Raw genomic sequence first — 19,624 nt, 5'->3', positions numbered from 1 at the left:
GGACACTGTTTACATAAGGCTTCCTCTTGGCACAGTACCACACTCACTGGCGTTTGTGGATGTAACTATATATTGTGGTATGTGACAAAAGTTTGCCAAAGCATTCCTGAACCCATGTTGATATCGCTTTTAGATGAATGACGATTCCTGATGCAGTGCTGCCTGAGGGATCAAAGGTCACGGTTCAGCTTAGGCATGTGCCCTTATCCCTTATGCACTGACATTTCTGCAGATTCCTTGAATCTTTTAATTATGTTATGCACTGTTGAAGGTGAAAATTTGTCCTATCTATCCCAGCCCATCTTTGCTCCTAAAGAACTAAACCTTTTTTGGATGCTGCTTTTGTACTAAATCATAATTAGAATCACCTGTTGACATCACCTGTTTCAAATCACATCATTATTTAAACAATTTACCAATGAGCAGACAAAACATGAAATATTTTTGTTTTTATTGTCTGGAATTAAATACAAGTCAAAGTAAATTTGAAAATCACTACTTTGCGTTTTCCATATTGTCCCAACTTTTTCTGATTTAGGGTTGTACATAAAATGTTGCCGCATACAGTCAGTCTTTAGCTAAGCTTCACAAGATGCACAAAGGGAGAAAACCAAGACAAAAGTACAAATGGATAAAAACAAGGAGCGAAGTATGGCATCCTAACCTCTCTTGATCACTCTAGTTTACATCCTTTCCTTATTTTAATATTTCCTTACTTTTCATTGTGCTTGACAGAAAGTCAAGAAAACAAAACTTTTATGTTGCTTTAACTTAAATGAATACTCTAAGTTAATCAGGTTTCAACTAAATATTTATAAGTTATACAAAGTTTAATTTTTTGTCTGTTTGTTTGATGTAAGTTGAGATGACTAGAGAAGAACCAAATAGTTTAAAGCAGCAAAAGAAATTAACAATATAGGTTGCTGACACAACTTTGAAATTTTCACTCCAGATGTTTTGAGCAATAAAAATTTATTTTACTTGTTTAAACTGGAGTTAGAGTATATATTTTTTAATTTTCATAAACAAGTACACTTTAAAGAAAAGGGCACATTAACAGAGTTTTGGTAGACTAAAAACCCAAACATTTGAAAACAGTAAAAAAAAAAAATAATAATAATAAAAAACATTTTTATGTAAACATTACCATATATAAATGAAATTTATATAAAATGTTTATTTGTTTGTTTGTTTTTATTTATATAGCACTTTTACAATGTAGATTGTGTCAAAGCTGCTTAAAATGTCTTTACAAACTCTCTGCTCTTCTGATTTAAGTGCTTGCCAAACTGCAATCAGTTAAATGCCAAGAATTATACAATGCTAACTGCCACTGCAGTTATTGCATTTAAGGGATGAAAGCAAAGCAAGTTCACCTAAAAACGAATATTCTGTCATTATTAACTCAGCCTTCACTTGTTCAAAACCAGTTTGATATTTTCATTTTTTTCTTCTGTTGGACACAAAAAAAGAAATTTTAAAGAATGTTGGAACTAAGTAACTACTGACACCCATAGTTGGAAAAAAACAATAGTCAATGTTTAGATCTTTTTTTGAAGAATTATCTTCAAAATATTTATCTCAGAACCAAAAAAAAATCTAAATCATTAGGAACAAGTCGAGACTGAGTAAATGATGACAGAATTTTCATTTTGGGGTGTCTTATGCCTTTAATAGGTCATCAGGTTCAAGTCTAAACTTTGCTAACATTTATGTTTTTTAGGATTAGTGTAGAGGACTTTTGCCGATTTTATAATACAGTGGAGATGTGCAGTGTTGATCCGGACTCTATGTCAGGGGAGGAGAGTGAAGATACAAGCACCCCATCCTGGACACTGAGCTCACATCAGGGCACCTGGGTCCCAATGTGCTCTGCAGGTGGCTGCCGACGATACCCAAGTAAGTATATAATTGTTAATGGATATGTCTTATTAATATATTATAATATAGCTGCTATAGCTGCTTAAAATATTGTGATCTCTGTTTAAACACCCACACAAACCTATTTTTAAAAGACCACAATTCACATTCATTTATTAAACTGCTGACAACAGCACATTCAAATCTGTGTTAAGCAGATTTTCTGAGAGAGGGATTTATAATGCATAAGTCTCATTTAAATAGATTCAAAAAGTTCATAATAACAATTTATAATTTTATTCAAAATAACAGGTTATATTTAGATAAAAAAAACATTGATTGGTGTGGTACTATTGAAAATTGTGTAAATCACAATGATGCTTCAAAAAAATAAGTGACTTTAAGCAACCATTAAAAACAACAAAACAATTCATTGAATTTTGTTCAAGCGATTTGATCAAAAACGCTGATTCATCCTTTAACAAATCTTTTTGAGTAAACTGCTGAATACATAATCAGAATTTTGGCAGAATCAGAATCTTTATTTTGATTTCTTATTTTAATTAAACAAATAGTGTTTTTGTTGTTGTTTTTAATTTTATGCAGTATCATGCAGCTATATAATTTAATATAATGTAGCATTAATATAACATTAAGGGTAAGAAGATTCAGCTTGACACCATCAATCATTTATGGAATAATATAAAGATAAATAGCAGCAAATAAGTTAGAAAAAACAAACTATACAGAGAACAACAAGATAGATAGTGTTTATAATGAATATGTTTGCAGTTAAACGTTTGCTTTCCTAAAGATGCTCCTCGTCACTTCACCATTTATTCCTCCTTTTCAATCCTGCAGAATCTTTCTGGAAAAACCCTCAGTATCAGATGATTCTGTCTGAGAAAGATGTGGATGATCATGATTATGGAGAAGGTGAGGAAGGAGATGACGGAGGGGATGGAGAAGAGGATGAAGATGTCAGTTTGCTGCCTCCTGTGAGCAAGACCGACAAACCGGGAGAGAAAAAGAAGAAGTGCACAGTGCTGGTGGAGCTTCTCCAGAAGTACCGCAGACAGAAAGATAAAGTCAACTTCCTCTACATCGCATTTCACATCTACAAGGTGAGGGACTGACAGACACGTGTCAAATAAATTCAGAGATACCTTACAGCCAGGGCTTAACATTAACACCTGCCAGCCTGCCAAATACGGGTAGATTTCAGCTGTGGCGGGTTAAACAGTCGCTCTTACTAGCCACTTTGGCTCGTTGAAAATAATTTTAAACTGCTTGTGCTGGCTCCTTACAAAAGATTAGAAAATTTGTTTATGATCGTTTGTCAATGTGCGTGCAAATATGATCTTAGAATCGAGAAGCTGCATGACTGTCAAAAATAACTGTTTGCGTGAGCAAAAGAAAGCAGGTGAATACCGAATTTCAAGAGCTCGAGATTCTTTGTAAGCAGCAGCGTTTGCTGCTTTCGCTTTAACTATTCTTTGAACAGATTATTAATGAGCCTACGTTAACCGTGTGCGCGCGATCATCCTTTCATTCTCGCGCACGGAATGTTTTTTACCTGCTTTCTTTTGCTTACAGTTATTTTTGTTAATGATTTAATTCAGCGGTTCCCGACAGGGGGGTCCCAGCCCACAAAGGGGCATCAGCGAGCTCTGTGACGATCGCGTCATAATTTAAAAATGTTTTAACAGTGGAGACTTAGAAGAACGATCATGTTGCCTTAGTTCATTTTATCCCCGGGCTGACCAAAAAAATTGACAAAGTTGTGATTCGTCTCACTGATTCGCCTTCAGCAGCTAATAGTAATGATCCAAGCTTACTGGACCCAGGTAATGAAGCTCTAAACATTTCGAGTCGTAGTGCTAGCAATACTGGAAACACAAAATGCAGGAAATACCAAGATAGTTACCTGAACTATAGTTTTATTTTATTTTCTTGAAGCAAAGAGTCCCTGACCCAGCCACAATGCATTATCTGCACCAAAGTTTTTGCTAACGAATGCATAAGGCCGTCTAAATTAATACAACATTTGCAGACGATTCATCCCCAATTCCACAAGGTGTACCTAATACAAATGGCCTTCTGATGTTTTGCTTTTATATTTTATATTAGGCTATTGTTTCGGCATAAACATATCTAGATATAGTAATAAATATACCGTTTGTTTGAAACCATTTTTTGTCATACTGCAAACTTATGTGAGCGATAATATCATTAAATGTGGAGGGGGGCCTTACAATATTTTCTGGGTGAAAAGGAGGCCTTAGGGGAAAAAAAAAAGTTGGGAACCATTGGTTTAATTTACAATAACATTGTTTTTATAGGAGATTAACTCTCCACATGTATAGTTAACTGGTGATCTGGGACCTTTTGCCAGCTGTGTATAGTTTTAGATACATGAGGATCATTTTTTTAAATGTCAAATGAGTTTTAAAAAGATTATTTGTTGAATAAAATTGCATGTATACAGCAATATTTAGCTTTTTTTGACACATTATTTAAAATTTGAGGCAAGGAAGTAATTAGTTTGGTGTGGCCAGAGGAAAAAAAGGTAAATCCTTAGTGTTGAGCCCTGAAAACTAATGTGAAATAAAACTTATTTGCTCATGCTCATTGAGCAAGGTCATACACAACACACAAAAAATTGGACATGACACAAAATATAAATCAAGTAATTTTAGCATGCCAAAGTCAAATTTTTACATATAAAATATATTTTCCTAACAACAAAATTGTGGCTAGTGAAAATGCAGAGTGGCTTGTAACTTTGGAAAACTACTAGCCAAAGTAGCTGGTGATCAAATAAAGTTAATGTCAAGCCCTGCTTACAGCATATCAATACAATGTTTCAAGGTATACGTCATGAGTTTTAACACCATTTGTCTAAGTCTTAAGGGTTATTTTACTCAAAAATGAAAGTTCTGTTGATAAATAAAATGTAAAATGACTATATAATCATGAATATAGCGACCTGATTTATCATGGCTAATAATATTATCACAGTTTTGTGAAAATGAGTTAAATGTTCAAAAATAAAGGCTTTCCACCAGGTTTTGTATCTGAAAATTAACAAACAACAAATACAAAGAGCTTTATACAATTGTGTGTCAAACAAGTTAAACAAAGATCTGTGCATTTCGGATTAGTTTACTTATGATTATATTATATTATATTATATTATATTATATTATATTATATTATATTATATTATATTATATTATATTATATTATATTATATAATATTATATTATATTATATTATATTATATTATATTATACATTAATTATGTACATTATTTTTGTGTTGTTGTAGGAACATTTGATTTTCTTAATAAGTGCATTCTTTGCCAAACATGAACTAGAAATATTTTGGTTTAAAATGCAAAATAATCCTAGTTCAGGTTTGGCAAAGAATGCACTGATTAAGAAAATCGATTTGTATGAAAATATAATACCGATTTTCTGATTGATATTGCGATTGGATTTGTGATTTAATTTTGGGAAGTCAATCTTAAGCTCAGCATTATCAATAATGCTCGGAACATACTTTAAATGAAAGGAATACGACATACTTAAGTGTTTATATGAATATATATTTATTCTCTATCTATATAAACATGCATTTACATAACAGCTAATTGCATGGTTACAGGATTTATCATAAGTTTTCAAAATCACAATAACCAATTAAATTTGAATGTTAATGAAAATTTGAAATGTAAAACTAACCATCAGAAAATTGACCATGGTTTACCTAATCATCACAACAACATTAATAACTCACCCTAATGTCGTTCCAATCCCCTGAGAACTTTGTTAATCTTCGGAACACAAATGAAGATATTTTAGATGAAATCCTGGAGCTCTCTCATCCTCCATATACAGCACTGTCCCAAGATGTTCAAAGTACAGAAAAAGAATCAAAAACAGTCCATGTGACTTCAGTGGTTCCACTGTAATCATACTTAGCTCCGAGTACACATAAACAACAAGTGTCGTATTGACCGTAGTAAACATGCACCCTGATCTGATATGCAAGATATAAGACATAAAGACATAAAGTCATCTAAATAACACTTAAAAGTATCAGATTTTAACAGTCAACTCATTACAGGCATGCAAGTGAATAACAAGAAATGTATATAATTAGAGCCTAAAAAGTTATGTTGATGAGCACTCTATGTTTTGTAGATATCGCAATATAGCTTCTACTGCAACAAAAATAAATAGCTGCAGCAGCAGTTAACAAAAAGGTAAGGTGTTGTGGAAAATGTAATGAGTAATTGCATTAATCATCATGATGTAAAGATTTATATATGGATTCGAAAATAATTAAGCAGAGACTAACAGCTGCTCAGTCAAAGTACAAGGTAGTCAAAGATGCAAACTAATCACATTACTCATAGAATTCATCACACCACTGTATAAAATGGAGTTGTGCCAGGCTAATATTTATATGCCTAAAACACTGTTGAAATGGATTTACATTATATTTATGTAATTCCCAATTGATTAGATACAGTGGATATAGATTTAAAACAAATGTTGCTGTTAGTTCTAAAAATGAACAATGAATTGTGTTTCAAAACTGCAAATGAATGAATAAAATAAAAACACAGAACACTTGTATAAATAAAGTCAAGAAAGTGGGTGAGTCCAGCTTCTTATAGGTGGGAGTGTCGAGTGGTGAAAGAGGGAAGGGTTTGCATAAAACGGGGAGTTTCATTAACTTCTTTAACCACAGCTGATTTTTACACCAGCCAGTGGTGCCCCCAGAAAAATGTCTTAGGGGTGGCCAGAAAAGGCCACACCAAATCCAGGGGAGGCGCACATAAAATAATGAATTCAGTGTAATATGATATTATTGTTTCTGGTTAATGAAATAATGTGGTTTTAATTCATTTAATTCATTAATCTTGAAATATTGCTATTTATTCCTTGAAATAATTCAGCAAGTACATGTGCGAATCAAATAAAAATCAAATTGAATCAAATAAAAATCAATATTTAGTTTAAAAACACTTTTCATACATATAAATAACTTTTCAGTTATTTTTTGCATACTTTTATTGTACAGCTGTCAACGACGATTGGGGAGAGGGAGGGGCAGTGAATCAGCTACTTCAGTGGCACCAATCAATCCACAATAATTTAGTGGCTGCTATTTATTTCATTTATTGAAATATTGGAAATTTACCTAAATAAAGTCTCGGCCACCCCTATTTAAACTCTGGCCACCCCTTGGGGGCACCCCTGATACTGGCAACACAGATGCAGGGGAGACAGTGACTATGTTTACATGGACATTATGATACAATAGGAAATACGGAGTATGTAAAAAAAAAAAAAAAAAGACTAATGCAAAGATTTTGAGAATCAATATTGAGTCAACCACATAGAACAATAGAATTTTCTTTCGTTCGTTCATTCATTCATTCGATTCAATTCGATTCGATTCGATTGATTGATTGATTGATTGATTGATTGATTGATTGATTGATTGATTTCCCAGCAGTGTTTATGAACCAAATCATTAAATCAATGAATTATCAAATAATAATAATAAAATTGGGGTGATGGATGAAATTACATTTCAAAATATGTAATGTCAGATTCTGTTTAGGATTGTTAAAGTGTTTAACAATATTATTAGTTTTACTATATTTTAGATTAAATGAATGCAGCCTTGTTAAGCATAAGAGACTTCAAATACAGTAAAAAATAGGATTTTAATGTGACAGGAGTATTTAGAACATATTTTAGATTTGTAACTAAAGCTTTGACTTAAAGTTTTAAAAATGTTATGTTTGATTTAATGAAATATTTAATTTTTACAATTAAACAAGTTTCTAACCTGGATTTTATGAACAAAGTACCATGATTTATATAATTCTTTACTGTTAATGTTTATTTATTTTATTTACTTATGTAGTGGCTTGCCTGCTTATTTATTTATTTATTTATTTATTTATTTATTTATTTATTTATTTATTTATTTATTTATTTAATTAATTGATTTCCCAGCCCTGTTTATGATCCAAATCATAAAATCAATCAAATATCTTAAAATAAAAAATTATAATAATAATAATAATAATAATAAGATTGGGGTAATTGATTAAATTACATTTCAAAATATGTAATATCATATTCTATTTAAAATTGGTATACTGTTTAACAAGATTATTAGTTTTACTATATTTTAGATTAAATGAATGCAGCCTTGTTAAGCATAAGAGACTTCTCTCTCTCACACAGCTAAATTATTTAATAATAAAATATAAATACTGTAAAAAGTTTATGGTTTTAATGTGTGACAGGAATATTTAGCAAATATTTTAGATTTGTAACTAAAGCAAGGTAGCCCAAACTTTTTCATATGAAGGGCCAAAAACCAAATATCATTAAGAGCTGTGGGCAGAAAGTAAATATACCAAACTTTATTACATTAAATTGCCATGGGTAGTATTTCAAAATAAATAGAAAACATTACTTCAAATTGTGTTAACTAATGCAGTATAACTTTTTAAATGATAACTTATTGCAATTAAAACAAATAGTCACATTGATAACACTGGAGTTCAATGCTAAATACACTAGTCAAGCAAACTCTGCCTTTGACTTGATTTGCTCAATTTAAGATTTACACCATTTATGGTTACCATGGGCCAAGTTTGGCTAGTACATGGGCCATAGTTTGGGCATCTCTAAACTAAAGCTTTGACTTAAAGTTTAAAAAATGCTATGTTTGATTTAATAATATATATCATTTTTTACAATTAAAGAAGTGTCTGAATTGGATTTTATGAACCAAAATTTACCGTGATTTATCTATGTCTTTACTGCTAATATTTATTTTATTTACTTATTTACGTGTGTAGTTGCTTGCTTGCTTATTTATTTATTTGTTTGAATACTCAGACCCCTTCTGACAATTATTTGCACATTAAAAAAGTTATTTGCAGTTAAATGTTCAGCAAATGTATCTTTTGTATTTCATCCTTGTCTCACCTCTTCATTCTCTTTTTCAGGTTCCCCCTGAGGTAAGAAACATATCAACTTGCAGCATAAAAAATACACATACAAAACACTTCGTTACATTGATAAATAAACAAACAAACACATACACACTATTTACCATCTTCTCCGTCTTCAGCTGAAGGACAACCCTGGATCTCTGGACCAGCAGTTCTTCTCCAACAACCGTGCGATTTCTCGCTCCGGCAAGTACCGCAGCATCAGGAGCGTCTGGAGGAAAGTTCACCTGGAGCCCGGCAGTTACGTCATCCTGGCCTCCACTTACAGACCCAACCAGCAGGGGGAGTTTTTCCTCCGCATTTACACCAAAACTGGCAACATACAAGGGTACGCAGAATCACAAACAAACATCAGCTCTGAGTTTTGATTTCAGCTTGATGCTGTTCAGCGGTTAACCATATGAAACTTTCAAATCTGCTTCACAGCTTTCAGGATTTCCCCTGCACCAACAACTACTCTGCGGTAAGGCTTCTGCAGATAGAAAAGAGATAAAAGAGGCGATTCTATAGTTGAAGGTTTTTAACGTGTAAAGTTGTTGTTTATTTTTTTAAATAAGATATTTATAGTCATATTAATCACAATATCATACAGGACATAAAATTGTTTTGCATTAAATAGTGTTGCTCAATTTTATTCGTTTACATCATTTTTCCATGATGTAGCTACTGTGTAATCAAAATTTTGTTTTTAATTTTTCTTTTGGTAATGTTTATTTCTAAACACTCTATCATCTTTTATAATTCTTACATAAACTTATTTATAATTTGTGTTTTAAAAATATGTTTATTTATATATAGATATATTTAGAATAATCTATAAAAACCTCTGGCCTTAAATCTTGCGTCTTTCTGTTACCGATACTTTGTCATTAAATTAGCAGAATTATCTCCTGTAAGATACAGGAAATGATGTCACTTTCCCTCAATGATAACTTCTGAAGCACTGACAGGTGTGTGTGGGTTGTTTCTAGATCAAACACGGCTGCGCCCGGAAGTGAACAAGAAATATTCATATTATTTATTCAATTTCTCATTTATTTGATTTTATTAACGTCTACCCCAACCCTAAACCCAACCGTCACAGTAATGTAAAAACAGTAGTTGTACAGAGTATTATTAGTGTTTTTTAATAAATTACCCAATAAATAATATTTTATTAACGTCTACCCCAACCCTAAACCCAACCATGACAGTAATGTAGAAATATGAATTAAATAAATATGAAATATGAGTTATACAGCGTTACAAAAATGATGCTAAAGTATATCGATGTGCGTGTCCACAGCTGTATCCTATCTACACTTTACTGTGTGTGTGCTCTTGCTGAGAATTAGTTTTGATCTGAAAAGTTATTTTGGAAAAACCCTAATGTTAACTTGACTTCCAAATTGCTTAATTACCACCATGTGCTATTAGCATTTATGCTAGCAAGTGGATTTTTGGGCTAAAAAGTAAAAAAAATTGGCAATTTTGATACAGTAAAACTTTTTTACTCTCTTGTTTTTGCAAGCATTCATTCATTCATAAATTTTCTTTTCAGCTTAGTCCCTTTATTAATCAGGGGTCTCCACAGTGGAATGAACCGCCAACTTATCCAGCATATGTTTTACGCAGCGGATGCCCTTTCAGCTGCAACCCATCGCTGGGAAACACCCATACACTCTCATTCACACACATACACTAGGGACAATTTAGCTTAACCAATTCACCTATAGCGCATGTCTTTGGGGTGTGGGAGAATCCGGAGCACCCAAATGAAACCCACGCAAACACATGGAGAACATGCAAACTGATCCAGCCGAGGCTCATACCAGTGAACTTCTTGCTGTGAGGAGACAGCGCTACCCACTGTGCCACCGCGCCACCCTTTTTGCAAGCACTGAATTATTTAAATTCTTTTTTTTTTTTAATAAGATGTAGAAAGACTTTAATGTTGTGATTTTTCTTTTTAATTTATTTGTTAAAACACATGTACCTCCAATTATAGAATCACTCTTTAACAACGGTCTGTGCCTTGTGTGCCTTGCTCTCTGTATACCTATAAGTGTGTGTATTTCTCTGTCTCTAGATGGTAATGTCAAAGCCAGTCTTACCTGAGGATCAGTACAGAGTGCAGAAGTGGTTTGAAGAAAAGGCTGGATCGGTAAACTTCTCAGTTACTTCCATTCGCTGAGTAGTAAATTATTTTTCTGAACTATTAATGAATTTTTGAGGCAAGCAAACATGTTTATTAGTAAACACAACTGTTGTTATCAGATATAACATCTGTTTTTCCTTACTTTCCAGGATGAGAGAGTGAATGCTGTGCAGTTTATGAATCTGGTCAACTCAGGTCAGCTTTTTTGCATTTAGCACAAACTGCACATTATTTAAAGGTGTAGTTCTTCTACAAATGAACATTTTTGATATCATCTCAGAAATCAGTACACTTTCATTATACTTTAAAGTCTCCAAGAAATTGATTCATCTCTGCATGTCATAAAAAAATTGTTTGCCCTTCTAATCTCTAATTGAAATCTGAAAAGGCACTTCCTGTTTGTTTTCAGATAAATTGTCAGATTTTTGACAAACAGAAATGGTGAGCAGGAGGAGTCGTAATGTGTGCACTTTAGCTACTAGTATGTACCTATAAATGGATAGTTAATCCAAAGCTGAACATTCTGTCATCATTTACTCACACTTCACTTGTTCCAAACCTGGAACAGTTCTTCAGTTGAACATTATTATAAGTTATTTTGAAAAAACATTTTGAAAACTAGGTGACTTGCATTGTATCTGTTTTTCCCCACTATGGGTGTATAAATGGATAACAATGTCTAACATTCATCAAAATATCTTCTTTTGTGTTCAACAACAACAACAAAAAGAAACTCATAAATGTTTGGAACCTATTGAGTGAGAGAACCAGTGAGTAGATTTAGTACTTTTTGAGTGAACTATCCCTTTAAGTTACAAATACAGGACGAGTTTTTAAGTACCGCCTCATTATATTATATTGTACTGCCACTTTATGTTTGCAGACACTCCACACTAGTGTGTATGTAGAATTTGCCATGTGTAGCCAATGTGATGCCTCACTGCTGTTAGTTGTAATGTGAAGTAAATCCACACTTTGCTGATGAAGTGTTAACAAACACTTGAGCAACAACAACACTACCAACATACTGGCACATCAGCCTTCTTTGTGTATATGTTTGCGCTTACCTTTAAAGTGTTAGTTCACCCAAAAAATTTAATTATGTTATTAAGTACTCACCCTCATGTCAGATTCCAAACCCTCAAGACCTTCATTCATCTTCAGAACACAAATTCAAATATTTTAGATGAAATCTGAGAGCTCCCTCAACCTCCATAGACAGCAATGGTTCCCATTCAAAGATCAGAAAAGTAAGAACCCCCTCTAAACAGACCACGTGTCTTTAGCGGTTCGATCAGAATATTATCAAGCTATTAGAATACACATATACACGTGCACACATGAAACAAAAAATGTAAAAAAAAATCATCAATTTGCTTTCTTCAGTGTCAGTATAGGGCGCACATTTACAAAAGGGATGTGTTCTTTCTGCATGTCACGTTTGGTCACACTGCTGACGTATTACCACAGATGTGGGTATACATCACTGCACAGTGCTCACAAACATGCACAATAAACTGACACTGAGGAGAAGAAACTGTTAAAGGAAGTCATTATTTTAGTTTTATGTGCGCACAAAAGTTTTCTCCTTGTTTGTCAATATTTCAGTTGAACCAGTGAAAGCATATGGTCTGTTTAGGTTATTTTGAACTTTTTCTGGACTTGAACGAGAATCAGGCCCTTGCTGTCTACGGAGGATGAGGGAGCTCTCAGATTTCACCTGAAATATTTAAATTTCTGCTCTAAAGAGAAACAAAGGTCTTTGGGGTTTAGAAATACATGGGGGTGAGTAATTATTGACAGATTTATTTTCATTTTAGGATTAACTATTCCTTTAATTAACATCCTTAACATGTACAGTACCATACACAGGCATGATGTTACTGTTTTTAACGATTCTGGTTTAACACAGATGCAACAACAGCAGCTTTTTTTATTTATTTATTTTTACTTTGAAGTCTTTGTGTTTTCAGTCTCGTGTTGTTGTGTAAACAAACAGATGCAAAAGGGAAAGGGAAGTTTACCTTTTTTTGCCTGAATACATCATAAACACATTTGCTTATTCCTCATGCCATCAAAAATGTTTCTGATATTCACTTGAACATTAAAGCAGAAATTTAGCTCAAACTGTGGTTCCCGGTGACTCCTTAAATGCAAGTCAACAAGACTTAAAGACTTATGTTATAAATAATGTTCAGTTTTTTGTGCAGGCTGTTTTTTCTGCTTCATAAACCCTGAAGGTATTCATTTAGTTTGACCTGTACACATAAATATTGATAAATTAGAATGTCATCAAAAAGTTGATTAATTTCACTTACATATAAAATATTAAATAGATGTATTACACACAGATTGATATATTTCAATTGTTGATTTCTTTTAATGTTGATGGTCATGGCTTAAAGCTAATGAAATTAAATCAGTATCTCAGAAAATCTGAATATTACTTATGGCCAGTAAAAAAATACAAATTTTAACACCAGTATTCTGACTGCTAAAAGGTTTGAACATTTAAAGCACTCAATGCTTGGTCTAGGCAATATTTTTGCACAGCACTAAGTAAATTTATATAATATACGAGTTTCACTTTTTGAATTGAATTAGTGACATTAATCAACTTTTCAATGGCATTCTAATTTATTGAGATTCACCTGTACAGGTAAAACAGAATGAATACCCATGGCTCCTGACCATATGCAAAATATGAGGCAAAATAAACAGTCTGTGCAAGAAACTGAACATTAGCTACAAACTAGCTACAAACTCAAACTGTCATTAAGAATTCAATTTAATTCTCTGCATCCCCTGTAAAACATATGCTGGATAAGTTGACGGATCATTTCGCTATGGTGACCTTAGATTAATAAAGAGACTAAGCTGAAAAGAAAATGAATGAATGAATGAATAAATGTACTATACTTTTGAAGAAACAGTTGCTGTACCATAAATGGCCACAAGGTGGAAGTATTATGTAGCATGACTTGCATTGATGTTTATCCAGTGTGATGAACTGGTGCTGCTCTATGCTGATTTACTTTCATTCATTTATAAGCATTTACTTTTTTTCATTTTTTTTTTCTTTACTTTTTACAGAAGTATTGTTTTGCACTGTAACCCTAAATAAACAACGGACATTGTTTAAAAATGTTTATATAATATATATAATATAAAATACAATTCTTTACACTCGCGTGAGATTAACATTCATGTGAGTTGCCTAAAGCTGTTTTGTTTAACATGAGATAGGTTGGCATGTGATAACACATGATTTGCTAAGTGCTACTTTATTTATCTCTGAAATCCCCTATTATCAGGCGCATTCTGTTTCATTTATGACCAAATACATCTGCAAAACAGTATTTCCGTAATAATCTTGTGTTACAGTGTTGGAAAAAGACTATGAACTTCCCCTGGAGACCTGCAGACAGCTCATCTTTGGAGAAGATGTATCCTTTTTGTATAGAGCAGTTTTATTAATAATATGTGTGTATATATATTATGGGCGACGCGATGGCGCAGTGGGTAGCATGATCACCTCACAGCAAGAAGGTCACTGGTTCGAGCCCTGGCTGGGTCAGTTGGCATTTCTGTGTGGAGTTTGCATGTTCTCGTCGTGGGTTTCCTCCGGGTGCTCCAGTTTTCCCCACAAGGCCAAAGAATTGTGGTATAGATGAATTGGGTAAGCTAAATTGTCCATAGTTTATTTGTGTGAAGAAGTGTGTGTGGATGTTTCTCAGTACTGTATTACAGCTGGAAGGGCAAACATACGTGAAACATGTATTGGATAAGTTGGCGGTTCATTCCACTGTGGCAACCCCTGATTAATAAAGCCGAAAAGAAAATGAATGAATGAATGAATGAGACTTCTAATAGACATCTAAACGTAGACAGCTTGGCTAAAACAGGGCTAAACTTGGTCTGTCAGTGAAAATCTAATAGACATCTAAGAACTGCCCAAATCTATACTAGTCTTCAAATAGACAGATTAGACAGACTTTTTATGTGTAGTCATTCATTGCTGTTTATTTGATGACTAGTCTAGTTTAGAGACATCTATTAGATTTTTACTGACATCCCAATTTTAGCCTTGTTTTAGTCAAGACAACTATGTTTAGATGTCTGTTAGACATCTTTTAAAAACAAAAAAGGCTTGCTGGGAATAATATTGGTATTATACAAAAAGTTTTTTCAGGCATATTTAAAACATTTGATGATTATTAATCATTTTGATACATTAAAAGACTTTTTAATAAAAGATTTTTCAATTAATAAAAGAAAATTATATTTCACATGTTCTGTTCTTTTGAACTTACTGTTCTTCAGAGATTCCTGAAAAAAATATATTGTTTTATGGTTTCCACAAAAAATATACATACAGATAGTGATGCAATATGTCTTAAGCAACAAATCAGCATAATAAAATTATTTTATGCGAAGATGAGTGATGGTGCTGAAAGCTCAGCTTTGTCATAATGGGAATGCATGACATTTGAAAATATATTAAATAGAACAAAGTTATCCGAAATTGCAATAACATTTCCCAACATCCCTGCACTTTTGATCAAATAAAAGCAGATTGGTCAGCATAAGAAACCTCTTTCTTTTTAGGCTTTTTCTTTCAGCACTTAAATGATAAAATTATGCACCCAGTACCCAAAGGCTCCTTGTCAATTTGGAATTGACATTGATGTCAAAAAGCATGTCAAAAATGCTAATCTATTTGACATCCAAAACATGACATCCATTTGACATCCACACATTGATTCCCTATTGACCACCAAATTAATGACATTATAATATAAGAAAAGTTTAATTCCACATTTACATTAGATTTTGTGTCCTTACAATGCAAGTAAACTACCTTGATGTCAAATTGACATCGAACATTTGTGTCAAAACAGGTCAAAGCCGATTACAGGACTGTTTTTGACTTTTTGGATGCCAGTGTTAATGTCAATTTGACATTAAGGTAGTTTACTTGCATTGTATTTGATGTCAATTGTATATTTACATTTCTGATGCTTATTAGGTAATTATTTTCATACTCAATATGAAAAGCATATGAAAATTTAAGCAGAGTATATAGATTGTTGGTTGATGTTCTTAACAGTGATGTTTAGACTGGTGGCCGAGGCCGTCTGGACCGAGCTCAAGCAGAGAAGCTGCTCTCCTCCCTCCGCAATCTGCAGGTATTCACTTCTCAAGCGTGAAAAGGTCACTCTGAGCCCTGGCACTGAACACTGAGGACACTGAGCTCTCACAATTATCAGCTTGTGTTGGGTTACATGGAGCTCGTCTTGCACAGACCAAAAGACCTTCAAATGTTGTTGTTGTTGTTTATAATGTTTATGAACCCATTTGCTTCACTGTTTAAAAAAAAGGTGCAAGGTTAAATGCATTTGACCATAGTGTTGAAAAAGTCCCAAATCACTTGCAGCCAATCAGCAGTAAAGGGCATGTAAAAAAATTAAACCTTGTTTCACCATTTACTTGTAAGTGGCGGGACCAGTACTGATAAAATATGGCAAGCCGTTTTGACATTTAATGCATAGCCCATACTAGAATCTATTTTTATGTTACTAATGCTTATTTTTAGATACTAGTATCTTTTCCATTTAGTACTAGTACTTATTCATTAGATACTAGTGCTTATTCATTGGATACTAGTGCCTATATTCTTTAGATACTAGTGCTTTTTAAAAATATACTAATTAGTGCTTACTCATTAGATACTAGTTCTTTTTATTAGATACTACTTATTCATTAGATAATAGTACTTATTAAATAGATACTAGTTCTTATTTATTAGATACTAATACTTATTTTAATAATTACTAGTAACCATTCTGTTGTTACTAGTAATTTAAAATTCTTCCATTGATTTCTATGGGATCTGTCATTGAGATATCAACTATTCAGCTTTGACTAGTATGTATTCCAGCTGGGACTAGTACATATTTTTATGTAATAGTTAATCATTAGGCACTAGTACTTATTAATTAGATACTAGTACTTAAATAATATATACAAGTACTTAAGTATTAGATACTAGTACTTTTTATTAGTATACTAGTACTTATTCATTAGGTACTAGTATTTATTCATTAGTATACTAGTACTTATTCATTATCTATTTAATAGATATTAGTACATATGTATTAAATACTAGTACTTGTTTGAAATGTTACTAGTAAAAATCTTTATTTTACTAGTAAAATGTTTAATTGAACTCCTCCATTTGGACTAGTCATAGCATAAGATGAGTAAAAAACTGACTAGTAAAATAAAAATTGTTAGTTATAAAAGATACTAGTGTCGAATAAATAAATACTAGTACTAATGAAAAACTATAGTATCTATTTAATAGTTACTAGTATCTAATGAATTGGTACCTGTATCTAATTAATAGATACTAGTATCTAATACTTAAGTACTAGTATCTATTAATTAGGTACTAGTATATAATTAATAATAGTAGTATTATTATTAATTATTAATAGTAGTAAAAATATGTACTAGTCCCAGAATACATACTAGTCAAAAATGAATAGCTGATATCTCATTGACACATCCCATATAAATCAATGGAAAATTGTTTAAATCTGTTACTAGTAACAACAGAATGGTTACTAGTAACTATTAAAATAAGTACTAGTATCTAATAAATAAGAACTAGTGTTTATTTATTAAGTACTATCTAATAAACAAGCGCTAGTATCTAATGAATAAGTACTAGTATCTAATAAAAAGAATTAGTGTCTAATGAGGAAGCACTAGTATATTTTTAAAAAGCTCTAGTATCTAAAGAATAGGCACTATAGATTAAATGTCAAATGGCTTGCCGTAGATACTAGAGATATGAAAAATGGGCAAGATCTTGTTGGGTTATAGTCGTGTTTATTTTATGTTTTCAAATTTCAACACAATTTGGCAAAATTCACTTGATACACCTTTCATTTAAAAAAGTTAAAGGGATAGTTTACACAAAGATGAAAATTCTGTCTTCATTTACTCACTACACTGAAAAAAATTATTCAAAGATGTTTTCTTGCATTTACTCAATTTTTTTTACGTTAAGTGGTTGTAAACAATTTATTTGGGCTGAATTTAAACAAACAAATTAAGTTAATTAAGTTAAGTTAATTTGTTTGTTTAAATTCAACACAAATAAATTGTTTGCAACAGTTTTGCATGCAACACTTTTTTCAGTGTATTTACTTGTTTCAAACCTTTATGAGGTTGTTTTACTTTTAAACACAAAAGAAGATATTTTGAAAAAAAAGTTGAAAATTTGTAACCATTTACATCCATAGTAGCAATTACAAACACGATGAAAGTCAATGGTTACAGGTTTCCAGCTTTCTTCAAAACACCTTCTTTTGTGTTCAACAGAAAATAAAACTCATAAAGGTTTGGAACTCAAGAGTGAGTGAGTTTTAATTTTTAAGGGAATTATCCTTCAGAACAGTGATTCTTCTTAAGTTTTTCTTCTTAAGTTATATAAGAACATTTAATATAAGTTTAAAAGACTTGTTAGGTTATTTTGATTCAACTTACATTTTTAAGCTAACAAAAAAGGTGTGTTAATCCAATACACCAATTCATTCTCAGTCAAATATGAAGGGGATGGTAAGAGAACAGTGGGATGAAGGGGAAGGGAAGTAAGTGGATAAACAGTGAACAGGTTGGTAGGTTGATCGGGCATTCTATGATTATGCCCAGAGACTCAGAGTGGGGGTACCGTCTCTGTAATATGTTTGATACAGTGATTGGACCCCCCGATTTAACCTAGGAGTGAAGAAAGGGTTATAGGATTGTGAATGGGAAGCGAGGAAATAGAGGAAGGGAGGGTGAGTTCGAAAGAACAAGAAGAATAGTGCTGGAGAGCTGGTCTGCTTTAAAAAAAAGTTTTAGGGAGTAGGTGATTTCATGGTTCCACCGCCGAACCTTTGTTAACAAGTTAACTCTATTTAAGTTAGTTTTGTTTACATACAAAACTTACATTGATGTCATAATGTCAAAGTCTGATTTGATTTAGTGGTCACTAATTATTTGTAATAATATGCACAAGCCTAGCACACTGTTATGTGAAGTTTCACAAACTAATTTCGAGAGGAGCATGTGATATGATTGATCGAGGCTAGTCTCTCATATGTAATCATTAGTAAGAGAATCAGATTACTAAAAGCCAAAGCCATCACCCTGCAGCCTAAGACCGGTTACTCACTGAAGCTAAGCAGGACTAAGACTGTTCAGTACCTGGATGGGAGACCACATGGGTAAACTAGGTTGCTGTTGGAAGTGGTGTTAGTGAGGCCAGCAGGGGGTGCTCAACCTGCAGTCTGTGTGAGTCCTAATACTCCAGTATAGTGAAGGGGACACTATACTGTTAGTCAGCATTGTCTTTTGAATGAGACGTTAAAAACTCAGGTCCTGGGGCTGGTTACACCAGCAGTGTGCAAGTTCAAACGTAACCTAGTTTTGACTTAAAGGCATACTAAGTTACAACTTACACATTACTAAATATTTTTGTGTTGCACCACTGAACTTAGTTTAAACGTAATGCTACGTTC

The 19,624-nt window shown here is 32.7% G+C and overlaps 1 protein-coding gene across 1 annotated transcript in view; it reads left to right on the top strand.

Moving 5' to 3' along the window:
* Window positions 1-19,624, top strand: part of capn12 (calpain 12) — a 60,946-nt gene that overhangs the window by 26,875 nt on the left and 14,447 nt on the right. Inside the window, 9 exon segments of the mRNA XM_056478064.1 lie at window positions 1,724-1,899; window positions 2,722-2,984; window positions 8,909-8,920; window positions 9,034-9,242; window positions 9,341-9,377; window positions 10,983-11,057; window positions 11,201-11,246; window positions 14,436-14,497; window positions 16,172-16,240. Of these exon segments, the coding sequence (XP_056334039.1) occupies window positions 1,724-1,899; window positions 2,722-2,984; window positions 8,909-8,920; window positions 9,034-9,242; window positions 9,341-9,377; window positions 10,983-11,057; window positions 11,201-11,246; window positions 14,436-14,497; window positions 16,172-16,240 (949 nt within the window).

The sequence above is a fragment of the Danio aesculapii genome, chromosome 18 (assembly GCF_903798145.1).
Source record: "Danio aesculapii chromosome 18, fDanAes4.1, whole genome shotgun sequence".
NCBI classification, from domain to species: domain Eukaryota; kingdom Metazoa; phylum Chordata; class Actinopteri; order Cypriniformes; family Danionidae; genus Danio; species Danio aesculapii.
Note: the sequence above shows the minus strand (reverse complement) of the source record. Positions and strands in the feature narration are given on the sequence as shown.